The sequence below is a fragment of the Choloepus didactylus genome, chromosome 3 (genome assembly GCF_015220235.1).
Source record: "Choloepus didactylus isolate mChoDid1 chromosome 3, mChoDid1.pri, whole genome shotgun sequence".
Classification (NCBI taxonomy): domain Eukaryota; kingdom Metazoa; phylum Chordata; class Mammalia; order Pilosa; family Megalonychidae; genus Choloepus; species Choloepus didactylus.
Window position 1 is genome coordinate 110,969,199 of NC_051309.1, and position 17,033 is coordinate 110,986,231.

General features: G+C 34.8%; 1 protein-coding gene across 3 annotated transcripts in view; it reads left to right on the forward strand.

Annotated features, from left to right (window-relative positions):
- Nucleotides 1-17,033, forward strand: part of BANK1 (B cell scaffold protein with ankyrin repeats 1) — a 340,362-nt gene that overhangs the window by 77,281 nt on the left and 246,048 nt on the right. For all 3 annotated transcript variants that reach the window (XR_005215918.1, XR_005215919.1, XM_037830343.1), the window contains exon 4: nucleotides 7,113-7,251. Coding sequence is in view for 1 of the 3 variants with exons in the window: in XM_037830343.1 (XP_037686271.1) it covers nucleotides 7,113-7,251 (139 nt within the window). In the remaining 2 variants the exon portion in view is untranslated. The remainder of the gene's footprint in view (nucleotides 1-7,112; nucleotides 7,252-17,033) is intronic.

A 17,033-nucleotide genomic window follows, 5' to 3' on the forward strand; every position in this document is an offset into this window, starting at 1 on the left:
CCAAAACCATAGCATTTATACAGGCTACACAACCCAAAAATGTAGATACCTTGAGAGTATGTGAAGGAATGTGACTCTTAGAAACCCTTGGGAAAGCCACAAGAATCTCCGAGATTACCTCCTTATCAGTTCATTTTTAACCCCTGAAAAAAGTTCAAAACAATAGCTGTCATACTACTGCCAATCTAAACTTCTAACACTAAATCACACAGTAGTTCTGGTAACTAACTTTAACTTAAAGTCTGATCCTTGGGTTTCATTGAAAAGCACAGTAAAAGCAGTAAAAGATTATGGTGTGCCTCACTGCCTAACATGTCTACATTTTAGGTTTAGGTTTTGATTCATTTGAGATAAGGCTTGACAATGACCAGAAGATGTCTCTTTCCTTTAACCAAGTAGTTCTCAAATTTACCTGCAGATAGAGATTGCTGGGAGAGTTTTAAAAAATAGTTATACCCATATCTTATCCCCAGAGATTCATATTTAATTGGTCTGCTTATGTTCTGGGCCCTGGAAGGTTTAAAAGCTTCCCCAGTCATTCTGAAGGTGAGAATTAGCAGTCAAGGTTGAAAACTATTGCCTTAGACTTATCTTTGATCTGCTGTCATGGGACATCTGCTGGAACCTATACCATACTGGCTTACTAAGACCCATGCAACTATGTTTATAAATCAGTGCTCATTGAAGTACTCATAAATATATGAAAAGAGCCATTAGTCTGTGTACCAAAGTCATAGTAAGCTGATATGAACCACTAGGATCAAAATCCTCTGTCATCTGTGCTTACTAAATCATTAAATCCTAAAGACACCCACCATGATAGAACCAGCTACCTCAATATCCACATGCTTTATTGTAGGCCAAATTCAAAAAGATCAGGTCTCAAAACACTTGAGTTTGGAAGTGAAACTTTTCACACCTGTCTAGCTTCCTGAATGTTCAGAACTGAATAAGAGATAAACAGAAGAATCAGAAAGATGAGAGCAAAATAAGTTTCATTATTGATAGAACTAAATGTATGGCCATTTGAGTGTCCTAATATTTTCTCCATTGAATCAAGTTTACCTGTAAAATTAAGGATATGGCTGGGCAACTGCAGGCTCTCCCTTTTGGAGCAGACTACTTATTGCACGAAGATGCAAGGAGCAGATGAAGCTCTGAGTCCTGAGGAGGATAAGGATCCGAGCTAAGCATGCTCAATTAAAAGAGGTCATATTTCAAAAGACTTATTCCATCTTAATGAAAAAACAAAAATAGATACAGAATGTCTCTTAGGTGCTTAGGTATTAAGGTGCTATAGTGATATGAGAAAATAAAAACACCTTCAGGATGTTTAAAGACTATCTGGGAAGCCAAGACTTAGACATGAAAAGCTAATTAAGAGTAGAGGGCATGATTTAGCACAGTTAATGAGTAGCACAGATGCGAAATGCTCGAGGATTTCTTTGGATGTGGTTAAACTCCTTGTGGACTGAAGCTGCAGGGAAGATTTTGTGAAACTGGTGAAATCTATTTGACTTTGACGGAGAGGATAAGTATGGAGAGATGGAGAGAAAAAAGGAACTAAGTGGCATTATGTGCAACATTGTGTACAAACAGGTCTGCCTACATAATTTGCAGAGCCCAGTGCAAAATGAAAATGCAGGGCCCCTTGTTCAAAATTTGGTAAGAATTTCAAGAGGATTACAGGAAATCTTTAAATAAAGCACAGATTCCTTCCAAGCACAGGGCCTGTATAACTGCAGAGGTCATATACCCGTACTCATATACCCATGAGTCTGGCCGAGTGTATAAATGAAGATAGAAATGCCTCATTTGGGGTGGTCAGTATGCTTGTCTTTTATTTAGAACTTTTCTCTGGAAATGATTGAAAGGTGAGGTCCTGCCCTCTATTAAAGAAGGAATCAGATACATAAGAAGCAGCCTGAGTGAACACTCATGAATGAAAATTAGTTAGGTGGCTGGATGAATAAAACATTGAGAGAGAAACCTTACCAAGTGATTTAGTTTCTTAGGCTGCTGAAAGCAGATACCATAAAATGGGCTGGCTTAAACCATGGAAATTTATTAGCTTACAGTTTTGAGGCTGAAAAAATGTCCAAATCAAAGCATCATCAAGGCAATGCTTTCTTCCCAAAGACCAGCTGCTAGCAATCCTTGGCTCCTCTGCCACATGGCAAGGCACATGGCAGCATCTGCTTGTCTCTCCCTTCTCTTCTATGTTTGCTTTCAGCTTCTTGTTTCCATGGCTTTATCTCTCTGTGTAGTCATCCCATTTATAAAAGAATCCAATAATAGAAGTCACCTCATTGAAAGATCCTACTTACAATGGGTTCACACCCACAGGAAAGGATAAAATTTAAGAACATGTTTTTCTGGGGCACATACAGCTTCAAACCACCAAAACAAGTTTGAAAGAGGTAGACCAAAGTTAAACAAAGAGTGATGTAGGCAGAGAAAAGAACCGAAGAACTTTAAAGCAGATAATCTTGAGGATCTGAGCCAAAGTGAAACAGGAAAACATGTGGCTCTTAAAGATGCACAGTAAGGTGACAGTTAAATGCTGGCAGTGTGGTCCTGTGAGAGGAGATTGCAGCAGTCACAGTGAAAGGGGCTCCTATTCCTGACCTTCAGGAGTGAGATGAAGCAGTGCTTTCAGGAGATACAGGGAAGGAAAAGGGAAAACATTTCTGACATGTTGGATGTTTGGAGCAAGAGCAATGGGTGGAATAGTGATAGTTCACTGGAGATAAGATACCTTCTCTGTGTGCAATTTAATTGATGAGGTAAAATTCAATTCATAATTTCCCAAGGGAAATATTTGGAAGCGTTAGAATCTTGTGGAAAATTTCTGAAGTGGATTTGAGTGTTGGCTGAAATGTTTTTGTAACATTGAGGAAATTCTTTGGCATAGAGCATTAAAGATGCTTTTATTGGTGGGTGTTTTCTGCTTAGGGAGATAACATTTAAATAAGAGAAATTTGAAATTAATAATTTTGGATAAATATGACTTTATAAAAGAATGTAAATGAGGTTCCTATTTATTTAATGTAGGACTGAAATTTAGTTTGACTTTGAAGAAAGCCTTTGAAAAGCGATATCTGAAACAGGATATTTTATTTTAATTTTGAAGAGTGATATCTGAAAAAGGATATTTTATTTTAATTTTGAAGAGTTAAATAGCACGATGTAAAGAAGAGTACAGATTTTGATTAATCCTCAGAATGCTACTCTGTGTATTCATTTCCTTGCTCATAAAAGAGAAAAATAATAGCTGTATCCATTTTGGTTTTGTATTTGTGTGTTGTGTATATTTAGCTATGATTAAAGGAAATATCTTTATATAAAAAACTACTCAGCATAATTCCTAGTATAATATAGATGTTCAATAAATGTTTATTCCTTCCTTGTATCTGTGTAAATTTCAATCTTCTCATTCCTATTTCTTCCTGTTTTTTTTCCAAGAAGAGTTTTTCAATAACCCTTCAATAACCCTTTTACCTTATATACACAGATTTAGCTTTTCCACCTTAATTAAATTTTGAAACTTTTAGATTCATAACCTTTAGTCATCTTGAAAACCTTCACAGACACATATATTAGTTGGTTTCCCTAACAGAATAACCAGAAAACCTCTTATATAAAATTTCTTTTTAATGGCACTTAAAAAAATTCATCATATTTGAATTTTAAGAGACCCTAAAGCTAAACTTATTTGATCCTCTCATTTTATAGAAAGGGTAAAGAAATGAAAAAGGATTTGATTAACAAGTGAATTATATGCCACAGGTGTTCTGAAAATAACGATAATTATCCTGAGATAGGGAGCTGCACATACAAGGAAGAGAAAAGAGGAAAAAGGAGACACTTTTCTTATATTTTGAATCACATAAATAGTGGAAGAAGTGGAACAATTACCCAGTACTCTGGACTCTAAAGCTAGTGCAGTATATTGAATTATATTACCTGTGAGGCAAATCTTACTACATATATAAGAATTACTTAGAATTCATAAATATCTATTTATAGTCCATCTTGTATGTTTTAGCAATTGCTTTGATTCACATAAAGGATACTGGGCTACCTGATACAGAACGATAACATGAACCAGTCACTCATATAAATATTTCACAACAAGCATAAATCACAACAAATGTCTGTTGCTTTACAATTTTTGCAATTTTTTCATAAACATTGTTTCAGTAAAAGCCTCAGGAACTGAGTGTTCTAATCTGAATATAACAGATGAGGAAATTGAAGATTGTAAGTAAAGTAGTTAATCTTAGATCTTACTGCTAGAAAATAAATGATCCAAAACTAAACTTTATATTGTCACCCCATAATCAATACTTTTCCCATTTAGAGCAAGAATCTAAATGTAAGGATTTAGGCATATTTCAAAACCAGGCTAAATCTATACAAACCCATTGGACAACTTTGCTGATTTTTTTTACAGTTATGATACCACATGCTCAAGATTTCTGGTCATACTTTCCAGTGGTCATTTCTGCTTTGTGACTGCTCTAGCCTGCCTTGTACTGAAGCAGATCCAAGCTCTTTACTGATGACTTTGTGTGGCAAAATGGGAATGATAGCTTCCATCTTTTGCAGATTTGTTCATCCCCTTTGCTGTGGGGCTAGTCTAAAAGGTGTTGCCACATGCAAATGGAATTTGGAGCAGTGCATACCAGTCAAGTTAGCTGCAGCAACTGCAATTATACAATATCCCTTATAACACATTTTAAAAATACATAGAATTTCCAAGCATGTACTGATCAAATAGTATAGCTTTTACCACATAGGTTCCGAGAATGGTTTCATTTAATGCACAAAATACACTAGATATCTCAACTCTAAAACCACTTTTCCCAGCATTGCTAGGGATATTTGCTGCTCTGGTGGATATTTGGTAAATAAAAAAAAAACAAATTTTAAAAATCTGTGAACAAATTGACTGTCTTGCATTTGACACTAATTCCATGCATCATAGGACCAATTCTTTGTGTTCAAAATGAAGGTGAGGATGGTTAAGAGGAAGAGCAAAAGGGATAAAGAGAGAGAGAGAGAAACAGAGAGAGAGGGAGGGAGGGAGGAGGTGATTGCATCATAATCTTTACCAAAAAGAAGCAACACAAATTAAAAGTAAAATTCTGTAAGATAGAATTAAAGTGTGTTGTTTAGAGCTTAGTTTTTAAAGTTAACTGTATCCAGTACTATGTTGTGTTGAAAACGAAAGTGATAAAACAAACAATTGTATATAAAATAATATTATGCCAATATTTTTAGTGGTAAGCATGAAGTGCAAACATCTTTTCTTTATTTCCTCAGGCCTATTGAGGATAGCAATCGTAATTGTTTAGTATTCTCTAATTTTATATCATGAAGAACCATTCAGCATCCAATACTTGTATTGAAAGATTTGTCCCTGCATTTTTAATTATAAAATAATTTACAGCTTTAAATTTATATTATAACTTTAAAACTTCATTTTATTTTTAAAATTTGATTTAAAAATTTTAAATTCTAAACTTTATAACATTCTGAACATAGGTGGTCAAGGCTGACTCAGTAGGAACTAATGTATACTGCTTATTCAGAATGAACCCCCAAATCAACCCATTTCTGAAAAGGTGAAGAAAGTGAAAAATAAATGCACATTTTTGGTTACAGGTTATCTTAAGACTTTCAGTGAAATTTTATCTGAATTTTATCTGAGCCATACAAAAATAGACTCATACATGATTTAGTAAAACATCTGAAATGTTAATCCTCTTTTGATCACTGCAGTTAACCCAATTTGGGGGATACCTGATCACAGTCCTTTCCAGCCCTTAATGGCAAAGTTGATCCAGGAAACAACTTTCACCTCTGGGAATTCCAGTGTGCATGGCTGCCTGTAGGCAATTGGGACCCCACAGCCACCTCAGTACCTTACTCGTCAGTGTGCCCTGTCTGGATTTTGCAGCTCTGTATCAATAGTCTAGAGACAGTATTTTCTCCAGAAACACCTAAAAGTGTAGTCCTTCAACTTTACTGAGGGAAATGTCATTTAAATTTCATTTAAAAACTATACTGTGTGTTCAAGTTTGCTAATGCTGCCGTTACACAAAATACCAGAAATGGATTGGCTTTTATAAAGGGGGGTTATTTGGTTACCAATTTGAAGGCCATGAAAATGTCCAAATTAAGACATCAACATGAGTATACCTTCACCTAAGGAAGGCCAATGGCGTCTAGAAAACCTCTGTTAGCTGGGAAGGCATGTGGCTGGCATCTGCTCATCTCAGGTTGTGTTCAAGCTCCTCTCTCAGCTTCTGTGCATTCTTCAAAATGTTGCTTTTGGGGCACTTGTCCTCTCTTAGCTTCTCCAGGACAAAGTGTCAGCAAAAGTCTGCTTTCAAAGGCTGTCACCAAAATGTCTCTCTAAGCTGCAGCTGCTCTGAAGTCCTTCTGTTTGTGAACTTTTACATAGGATTCCAATGATCAAATCAAGACCCATGCTGAATGGGTGGGGTCTATATCTCCATGGAAATAATCTCATCAAACATATTACCTACAGTTGGGTGGGTCACATCTCCGTGGAAACAACCCAATACAAAGATTCCAACCTAATCAACACTAATACATCTGCGCCACAGGATTGCATTAAAGAACATGGCATTTGGGGGGACATAATACCATAATACATCCAAACTGGCACACTGTACAACTTTAGTTTCTTTAGGACACTGAAAAATATTATTTTCCCTGTCTTTTGAAGAACTTTTCTCCCCCCAGAACCTAATTTCCAATGAAATAACATAAGACTTACTGCAATGAGGTTTACATTATACTCTTACACTTGTAAAACAATGCCATAGAATGGAAATGGGGGCAGTTGCAAAATACAGTATTGGGGAAAAAATTGAGCATTCAGAGATACTAAATTGATAAATTTAAAATGTGGTGAAAATCCTATTTTACAGTTCATATTTTAATATACTTGAAAATACTAACATGTTAGAAGAATTATTCAATGAATGTGTGTCATCCTTATCATTAATAAATTAATGGCCTCTGGTTAATGTGAACTTTTTCTAATGCTTAATTATATTACATTTCTAAACATATAGAATCCTGGTGAAATATTCATTATTTTGAGAGATGAAGTCATTGGCAATACTGTGGAGATTGAATTTACATCAAATAATAAGTGCATTAGAACACGGCCAGCACTTTGGAATAAGACAGTCTGGTGTATGAAAGCTTTTGGTAAGCATTTTTTTTAATGCCTTAATTAATATAAAACATCATCCTCAGTTTTTTTCCAATAAATTTATGATTCATGGTTTCACTTCCCTATAAAAACTAATATTGTTCTGCAGGTGTTTCCTGTGTTTAGTTTTCACATACAGAAGATTATTATTAATCTGGATTCGCAAAAGTACGAATGTGTGAATTATGAGAAATTAGCCTGTATGCCATGTGGTGAAATGACAGCCAGCAACTTAATCACATGTTTTTAAATATGTCAGCAGAGTGCACTGTAATATACATCAGCTATTAAATATAGACCTAAAATTCTTTATTATATTATTTTTTTCATTATAACATTTAGAAAATATTGGTTTTGATTATTTTAATATAAATGAAGGCTACTTGTTTTGAATGTATGGCATGCTTTTTTTTTAAATTTTATTTTGAAATAAATTCAAACTTACAGGAAAAGTTGCAAAAACAATCCAAACCCCATGCACAGAACTCCAGGATATCCTGACCCCCCTCCCCCGATACCCCAATCCACCAACTTTACCATCCTGTCACACTACCATTTCTTTCTTTCCCTCCCTCCCTATCTATCATCCATTATCTATTTATGGCATGCTTTTACAATCAGAAAATAAAATTACCTTTTAAAACTTCATAAATATGCACCACATAAAATATTTTAAAGTAAAAAGACACCCAATCTTATTATGAATTTAGAAATTTAGTAAAAGTGCTTAAAACTTTTTCCCCTTTTAAAATGTGGCTGTTATGCAGTCCATTTACAGAGGATTTATAAACCTTTACTATTGTGTTATGCAGAGTATGTGTCCCCTCTATGGATTTTCTTGCACAGTTTAGGTCAAAATTGGATCATAGGAAGGAAAGACTCTACACCAAACATTTATAAACATTTCAGACACTGCTTTTTGTCACAGACAAGGACATTCAAGAGTGAGATGATAGAGTTCTCTGCCTATTTTCTTTCTCTTCTAAGGCCCCCTACTTCCTGGGATGGCATGATTTAATATAATTTAATGAAACAACTATTTTAACTAATTAATTTCAGATTTTAAGTCTGATTAGACAAACATCACTACACAATAAACAATATTTCAAATTAAGAAATACTTAGGTAATATGTCCCAAGTAGCAGATCGAGTTGCCAAATAAAGTGATTCACATTACTTAATACCTTATGCTCAATTTACCTAGTAGCAAAGAGCAGTGATCTGGGTTCAAATCCTCATTCCTTCATATACTGGCTGAGGAACTATGAGAAAGTTGCTTAATTTTCCTTTGTCTTGCTTTCTTCATCTGTAAAATGGGGATCATAATAGGATTTACCTCATTAGGTTATTTTTAGTATTAAATGAGATAACTTGTTCAAGTGCTTAAAAGTATATCTAATATACTAAACATTCAATAAATATTAGTTATAATTTTAATACTCCCATTATTCCTTGCTGAAGATTGGCATGATACACACGTACACACACACACAGACACACACACACACACATTCAACAGTGAAAAGAATAAAACATGTTAAATTTCAAACTGCTTATCAGAAAAGCAGAAAACTAATATTCTATATTTTCTATATGTATCAGAATGAAGTACCACTGAGACAAAGAGAAACTTTAACTTGTAGATTAAAAAGATGATGCATAATACTGTCTATGTGGTTACAAATTTATAGTTTTAAAAACACTATTTATAAGTTATACTAATTAAACATTTCCAAGCCTTTCTTTCAACCTGTGTGTTCTGCAAATTAATCAGGGATTTGCTTCCAAATCGTTGGCTGTTATGTAGCAATACATAGGATGGTTCCATGAAAATGTGTGGGAAAATGGATGGGACATGCCTCTGCAGGTAGAATCCCAGAGTCTTATTTTTCATGCTCCATGTCAGTGTTTCTTGATCTGTTTTAAACCACATCAAGAGCTACATTTTGCATCTTGACTCAGCACATACACACAAATGCATAATTAAAACAAAAATTTTAAAAGCAGTACTTAGACTATTAGTTTCACTCCCAACATGGAAAGAGCTTTGCTGTCACTCCCATTTTTACAGCAAGAAAAAAGTGAACAGAAAAAAGTGAACAAACTGAAGGCAATGACTGTTCTTAGACCCATCAGAAAACTTAGTTGCATGGAAACCATACCAAAATGCATAAATGCAGGTGAATTCAGAGAATGATTGCTGAAATATGCTTACCTGGAGTGAGGCCACTGCAGTCATAAACTGGTAATAACACTGAAGTAGTCATTTTGACAAATTGCTGGAGGCTGGGCATGGACTACCTTGAGAGTGAGAAACTCCTAGGGTCATCCTCTTGGAGATACCCTCTCACTTTTGTAGGTTTTTACCTCCAGGAACCCCACCAAGTTCTCACAGTGAAGATCCAAGCAGGATCTTCTCCTGGCTCTGCCAGTGGGAGGCAGTGAGGGAGGCTATTCCCAGAGCATCTTCCGGAACAAAGGTCTATTCTGAAGGGAAAAGATTTTGAGTCTCATTCCTATGAGGAGAGACATACCTTTACTGTAGGCCCTTCTTGCCATCCTGTCTCATGTAAGAGAGGAGGAACAAAGCTATACCACTGCATAATCTTGTGATGGTCACAGCCCAGCGACACAGGCCTACTAAAAGACTGAGTTCTAATCATAAAATTACAGAATGCTTTCTCTCCCCCACACTTGACCACCTACATCCAGAAAATTCAAGAAGAATGGCAATGTGTTGCAGTTGAAGAAGCTGCATATGTAGACTTTCTGAAGAGGAACACTTAGGGAGGTCAGATTGAAGGGGGGAGACAAAAATGGGGACAATAGAGGAATTTGAAGTCTCTTGTACCTACAGCTACAACAAACATTAAATACAGTCCAACTCCTAACCAGGTAAATATAAATTCTCTCTCCACAGACCTGTTTACTTTAATTTTTATTACCTGATATAATATGTCTGCTTTTAACCAAAGTATTACAAGGCATGCCAAGAGGCAGGGAAAACAATAATCAGAAGAGGCAAAGCAAGAATCAACTAAACTCAGATGTGACACAGGTGTTAGAATTATCAGACAGAAAATTTATCATGTCGAGTTGATAATTCCAGTGGAAAAAGTAGAAAACATGCAAGAAAATATGGTTAATATGAGCAGAGAGATGGAATCCTATGAAAGTACCAAAAGGAAATGCCAGAAATAATAATAATAATAATAAAAAAGAAGATGGAATAGATATGAATTCCTTTGATGGGCCTTTCAGTAGATTGGTCATAATTGAGGAAAGATATATTCAACTTGAAGAGGGGTCAATGGAACTTCCCCAAACTAAAAGGCAGAAAGTAAAAATAATTTTTAAAGTACAAAAAGAACAGAACATCTAAGAAATGTGGGGCAATTTAAAAAAGGTGTAACATCTGTTTTACTGAATTACCAGAAAAAAATGAAAAAAGAGAATGGAGCAGAAAAAAATTTGAAATAATGTCTGAGAATTTTATGAAATTAATGACAGACACCAAACTACAGACCCAGGAAGCTCAGAGAATATCAAGCAAGACAAACACCAAAAAAACTACACTTAGGCATGTCATATTCAAAATAGAGAGAAAAAAAAAAAAAGAAAAGAAAAGAAAAGAAAAGGGAGAGAGAGACAGAGAGAAAAATCATTTTTTTAAAAGCCAGAGAAAACAAACCTCTTACCTATAGAGGAACAGGATAAGAATTACAGTAGACTTCTCATCCAAATCATACAAAAAAAGAGAAAGTGGAGTAAAATATTTAAAATATTAAAATAAAGAATCCACCAAACTAGAATTCTATATCTAGAGAAACTCTCCTTCTAAAGCAAAGGAGAAATAAAGACTTTCTCAGACAGCCAAAAGTGAGTGACTTCATTGCCAATAAGACCTGCCTGGCAAGAAATGTTAGAAGAAGTTTTTTGAGAATAAGAAAAATTATTTAGGTCAGAAGCTTGGATCTACATAAAGAACAGAAGAGAATTGGGGAAAGAATGAGAATGATTGAAGATAAAATAAAATATTGTAATTTTTTCTTATTGTTAACTTATCTAAGAGATAACTGGAGAAATAGTAGCACTGGGTGATTATAGTTTATGAATCAGTGAAATGAATGACAGCAGTGTCATAAGGGATGAGAGGAAGGGATTGGGAATATTCTGTTATATGGTACTTGCACTGCATGAGAAGTGATATAGTGTTGTTTGAAGGTAGGCTTAGCTCATTTAAAAGTTTAGAGCAATAATTAAAGTTCTTTTAAAAGAAATATAATTGATATGCTGAGAGAAGAGAAAGTGGAATCTGACAGATAAAGCAGAAAAAGAGGGGTAGGGTGAGAAACAAAGAACAAAAGCAATGAATAAAATACAGTTACAGTGATGGTAGATAATAATCCAACTTTCATTTAAACAATCATTTAACAATCATTTAAATCAACAATCATTTAAATCTGAACAGTCTAAATACACCAATTAAAAGACATAGATTGTCAGAGTCGCTTAAAAAAAAAACAAGATCCAACAATTTGTTGTCCATAAGAAATAAAAAAGACGTGGATAGGTTAAAAACAAAGTGAAGGAGAAAGATGTATCATGTTAACACTAATGAAAAGAAAGCTAGATAGCTATATTAATTTCAGACAAAACAAAATTCTTAACAAGGAAAATTATTAGGAATAAAGGGGACATTACCTAATGAAAAAAGGTAAATTCTCCAAGAAGCCAACAATCCTAAACATGTGTACATCTAACAATAGAGTGTCAAAATATAGTGAGGCAAAAACTGATAAAACTGCAAGGAGAAATAAATAAATCCACTATTATGGTTGGATATTTTATAACCCTACTTTCAGTGATTGACAGATCAAGTGGACAGAAAACCAGAAAGAACATAGTTGACTTGACGCACTATGAATCAACTTGATTTAATTGACATATATAGGATATGCTATCCAGCACCAACAGAATATGCATTCTTCTCATCTTCACATGGAACAGTCACTTAGACTGCAATCTGGGCCATAAAATACATTTTAACCAATGAAAAGAATAGAAATCATGCAAAGAATTTTCTCAGATAACAATGGAATTAAACGGAAAATCGATAAAACACAGTAAAAAAATCCACAATTATTTGGAAATTAAGCACTTCTAAGTAAGAAAGTAATTGAACACACTTCTAAGTAACCATGAGTCAAAGAAGAAGTCTCAAGAGAAGTTAAAATTATTTTGAACTAAGGAAAATGAAAATACATATTATCATAATTTGTGGGATGCAGCAAAAGCAGTGCTTACAGGCAAAGTTTAGCATTAAACACATATAACAGAAAAGAAGAAAGATCTAAAATCAGTAACCTAAACTTCCACTTTAGGAAACAAGACAAAGAAGAGCAACTTAAGCTTACATCAAGCAGAAGGAAAGGAATAATAGAAATTAGAGCAGAACAGAAGGAAAATGAAAATAGGAAAACAATAGAGAAAATCAAGGAAACTAAAAGCAGTTTCTTTGAAAAGATCAATAGAATTTTTATTGATATTCCTGGCCAAGCTAATCCAAAAAAGGAAGAAGACACACATAACCAATATCAGAATGAAATAAGGATCATTACTACTGATCCTACAGACATTAAAAGGATAATAAAGCAACACTACAAACAAGTGTATATCTACAACTTTGTTAACTTAGACAAAATGCACCATTTTCTTGAAAGATACAAACTACCAAAACTCATTCAGGAGAAATGGATTATATGAATGGCCTATATTTATTAAACAAATTGAATCAACAGGTAATAACACTCCAAAAACAGAAGTACTAGGCCCACATTTTTTTCACTGGAGAATTCTACTGAACATTTAAAGAGAAATGATATCATTCCCCACAATTTCTTACAGAAAAAAGCAGAAAGAACACATGTGAATTCATTTTGAAGCCAACATTTCCTTAATACTGAAACCAATTAAAGACATTATAAGGAAGTGAACTGTAGACCAATATCTCTGATGAACATAGATGCAAAAATCCTCATCTAAATGTTAGCAAATTGAATCCAACAATATATGAAAATAATTATCCAATACAATCAAGTGGGATTTACTATGGGTATGAAAATATGGTTTCAAAGTTATTTGGAAATAAGTTAATGTAATCCACCACCACAGCAGGCTAAAGAAAAACCATGCAATGATATCCCTTGATACAGAAAAAGCATTTGACAAAATCCAACACCCATTCATGATTAAAGCTCTCAGTAAACTAGGAATAGAGAGAGACTTCCCCACCTTGATAAAGAATATCTACAAATACTATACCTAACATCATGATACTTAACATAATGATGAAAAACTGAATGTTTTCCCTAAGATTAGGAATAAGACATAGAAGTATCAGAGTGATACATGTGTCAATTTCCCGTTCAAGATAAACACTGGAAGCTGTTTTACTCTGGGGTTGATCACTTTTCAATTTGCAATCCAGTTTTATTAAATGGAAGTTCTGAGGAAAAACAGTTTAGCACTCTGCTGTTATCTAGCATGTTTTTATTTAGGAAAAAATTGTCTATTCTTTTACTGTATCAAGGTCTCTCATTCTTGGAGAGGGTTGTTTCTCACCCTCACTATTATCAGAGTTTTTGCCTCTAACTGCTCTTATAATATTTTGAAAGGTATTTCATTTTCAATAAAGCCATGGGAAACCAGAAAGAATTCAACGACTCTGGCATTTAAATCAACACTATTCTAGGATGAAAACTATAGAGAATATTTGAATGGGTACAATTAAATGGAAAACTCTATAGATATCCATTATAAATATATCAGAATCAAATATAAGCATGATTTCTTTATACATCCTGCAGCTTATTTGAAATAAGAAGCAATAATATATTGTTTTCTATTATCAGAAACATATTCCAAAAAAGGAATTTGTAGGGAATGTTACAGACTCTTTCAGTAGATTGAAAGTTTCTTAAGGTAAGTTAAATTGTGTCCCAGAAATTTCACAGTGGATAACAGACAATAGGCACTAAATAAATGGTAATGAGCGAATTCAATAAGTACATATTGAAACTAAAGCAGTTCGTGCTTCATTATACATAGAAAAAGCAAAATTCATAATAAGCTACTTATATCAAAGACAAATTAAACAAAGTTCAACATGTTTTTCTTACAATTGTATTTTACCATCAGAAGCTGAGCTTTACACCACATTTGCATAACTAAATAGCTTATGCAGGTCATTTTTGCAGTACACCCACACCCATACATAAACACACAAAGATACGCAATCTGCCCCCAAAATATATTCAAGCCAACCATTTCTTACAAGATAGAAATTTGGTTGCAGATTTAGAAATATATATGTTTCTCAGAATTTATTAATTTCCATCAAGGTTTCAAAGATTTGGTGGCCAGATTTCATTAAGAAGCCTGTTCAAATTGCCATAGGTTTTCTTATCTCTCTGTCTTCTGTTTGAAGGAAACTTCTCCCAAACATAAAGTCTAGGAATAGTAATTCCATCCTGGGATGCTGACTGAGGTCTATTTACCCTTTCCACATCTTGCTCCTGAGATATCTGCCTTTATTCCTCTTTGTACTCAGTTTTGAGGCTGAGAAAATGTCCAAATCAAGGCATGATCAAGGCACTGCTTTCTTCCTGAAAACAGCCTGACAGTGATCCTTGCTCTTCTGCCACATGGTAAGGCACATGGTGGCATCTGCTGGTCTCTCCCTTCTCTTCCAGGTTTCATCGACTTCAACTTCTTGCTTCCATGGCTTTCTCTCTCCATATCCTTTTTTTTTTTTGGGGGGGGGTAGGTAATGAATTTTTTTTTTTAAATTTTATTGCGTTTGTTCACATACCATATAATAATCCAGTGATCCAAGGTGCACAATCAATTGTCCAGGTACCATCATACAGCTGTGCATATATTGCCATAGTTAATTTTTTTCCAATTTTTAGAGCATTTTCATTACTCCAGAAAATAAATAAAGACAAAAAAGAAAACTCAGTTCCTCTTGTACCCCTAACTACCCCCCTCCATTATTGATTCATAGTATTAGTGTAGCACATTTGTTACTGTCGATGAAAGAATGTTAAGATACAGTTAACTGTAGTACATAGTTTGCAATAGGTATGTTGTTTTTTTCCTATATACCCCTCTATTAAAGCTTCTAGTTATAGTGTCATACATTTGTTCAAGTTCATGAGAGATTTCTAATATTTGTACAGTTAATCATAGACATTGTCCACCACAAGATTCACTGTTTTTTACATTCCCATCTTTTAACTGCCAACTTTCCTTCTGGTGACATATATGACTCTGAGCTTCCCCTTTCCACCACCTTCACACACCATTCAGCACTGTTAGTTATTCTCACAATAACATGCTACCATCACCTCTGTCCACTTCCAAACACTTAGGTTCAACCTAGTTGAACATGCTGCTCATAATAAGCACTGCTCCCCATTCTTTAGCCTTGTTCTATATCCTATTAACTTATATTTCATGTCTACATATTTACATATTATAATTAGTACATATCAGTGAGATCATGCAATAATTGTCCTTATTTGTCTAACTTATTTCATTCACTGTAGTGCCTTCAAGGTTTCTTCATCAACCAATTTTTTTAAAAAATGGTTTTGTTCACTCACCATACTTTGCATCCTAAGTAAACAATCAATGGTTCCTGTCCTAGTTTGCTAATGCTGCAGAATGCAAAACACCAGAGATGGACCGGCTTCCATAAAAAGGGGGCTTATTTGGCCACACAGCCACAGTCCCAAGGCCACAAAGTGTCCAAGGCAACACATCAGCAATCAGGCACCTTCACTGGAGGATGGCAAACGGCATCCAGAAAAACTTCTGTTAGCTGGGAAGGCACGCAGCCGGAGCCCGCTCCAAGGCCCCAGCCTCAAAATGGCCCTCTCCCAGGATGTTCCTCCCCAGCAAGCTTGCTCCCCCTCAAAACGTCACTCACAGCTGCACTGAGTTCCATCGCTTTGAGTCAGCACGTTTATATGGCTCCACTGATCAAGGCCCACCCTGAATGGGTGGGGCCACGCCTCCATGGAAATATCCCATCAGTTATCCTCTACAGTTGGGTGGGGCGCATCTCCATGCAAACAACCTAATTCAAATGTTCCAACTTAATCCCCACTATTATGTCTGCTCCACAAGATTGCATCAAAGAATACGGCTTTTTCTGGGGGACATAATACATTCAAACTGGCACAGTTCCCTGTATAGTTACATATTTATGTATTCACCAGCATCACCACTATCTATATAAGGACATCTCCATTTACTCCACAAAGAAAGAGGAATTATCAAAGAAGGTAGAGAGACAGAAGAAAAAGAAAAAGAAAGAAGGAAAAAAAAACATGACAGCTAAAAAGCAATGAAAGGAAAGAATTAAACTAAAGTAGAATTAAAGAGTCAGACAACATCACCAATGCCAACAGTCCCATACCGATCCCTTATGACCCCCTCTTATAGACATTTGGCTTTGGTATATTGCACTTGTTACATTAAAGGAAGCATAATACAAAGTTTCTGTTAATAAACAGAATATCACCCTATTTTTAACACCTTGCAAGGTTAACATTCATTTTTAATCCCTCATGTAAAAAAATATTTGTACATTTTATCACAATTGTTGAGCACTCTAGGTTTCACTGAATTATACAGTCCCAGTCTTTATCATTCCTCTTTCCTTCTGGTGTCCCACATGCTCCTAACCTTCCTTTTTCAATCATACTT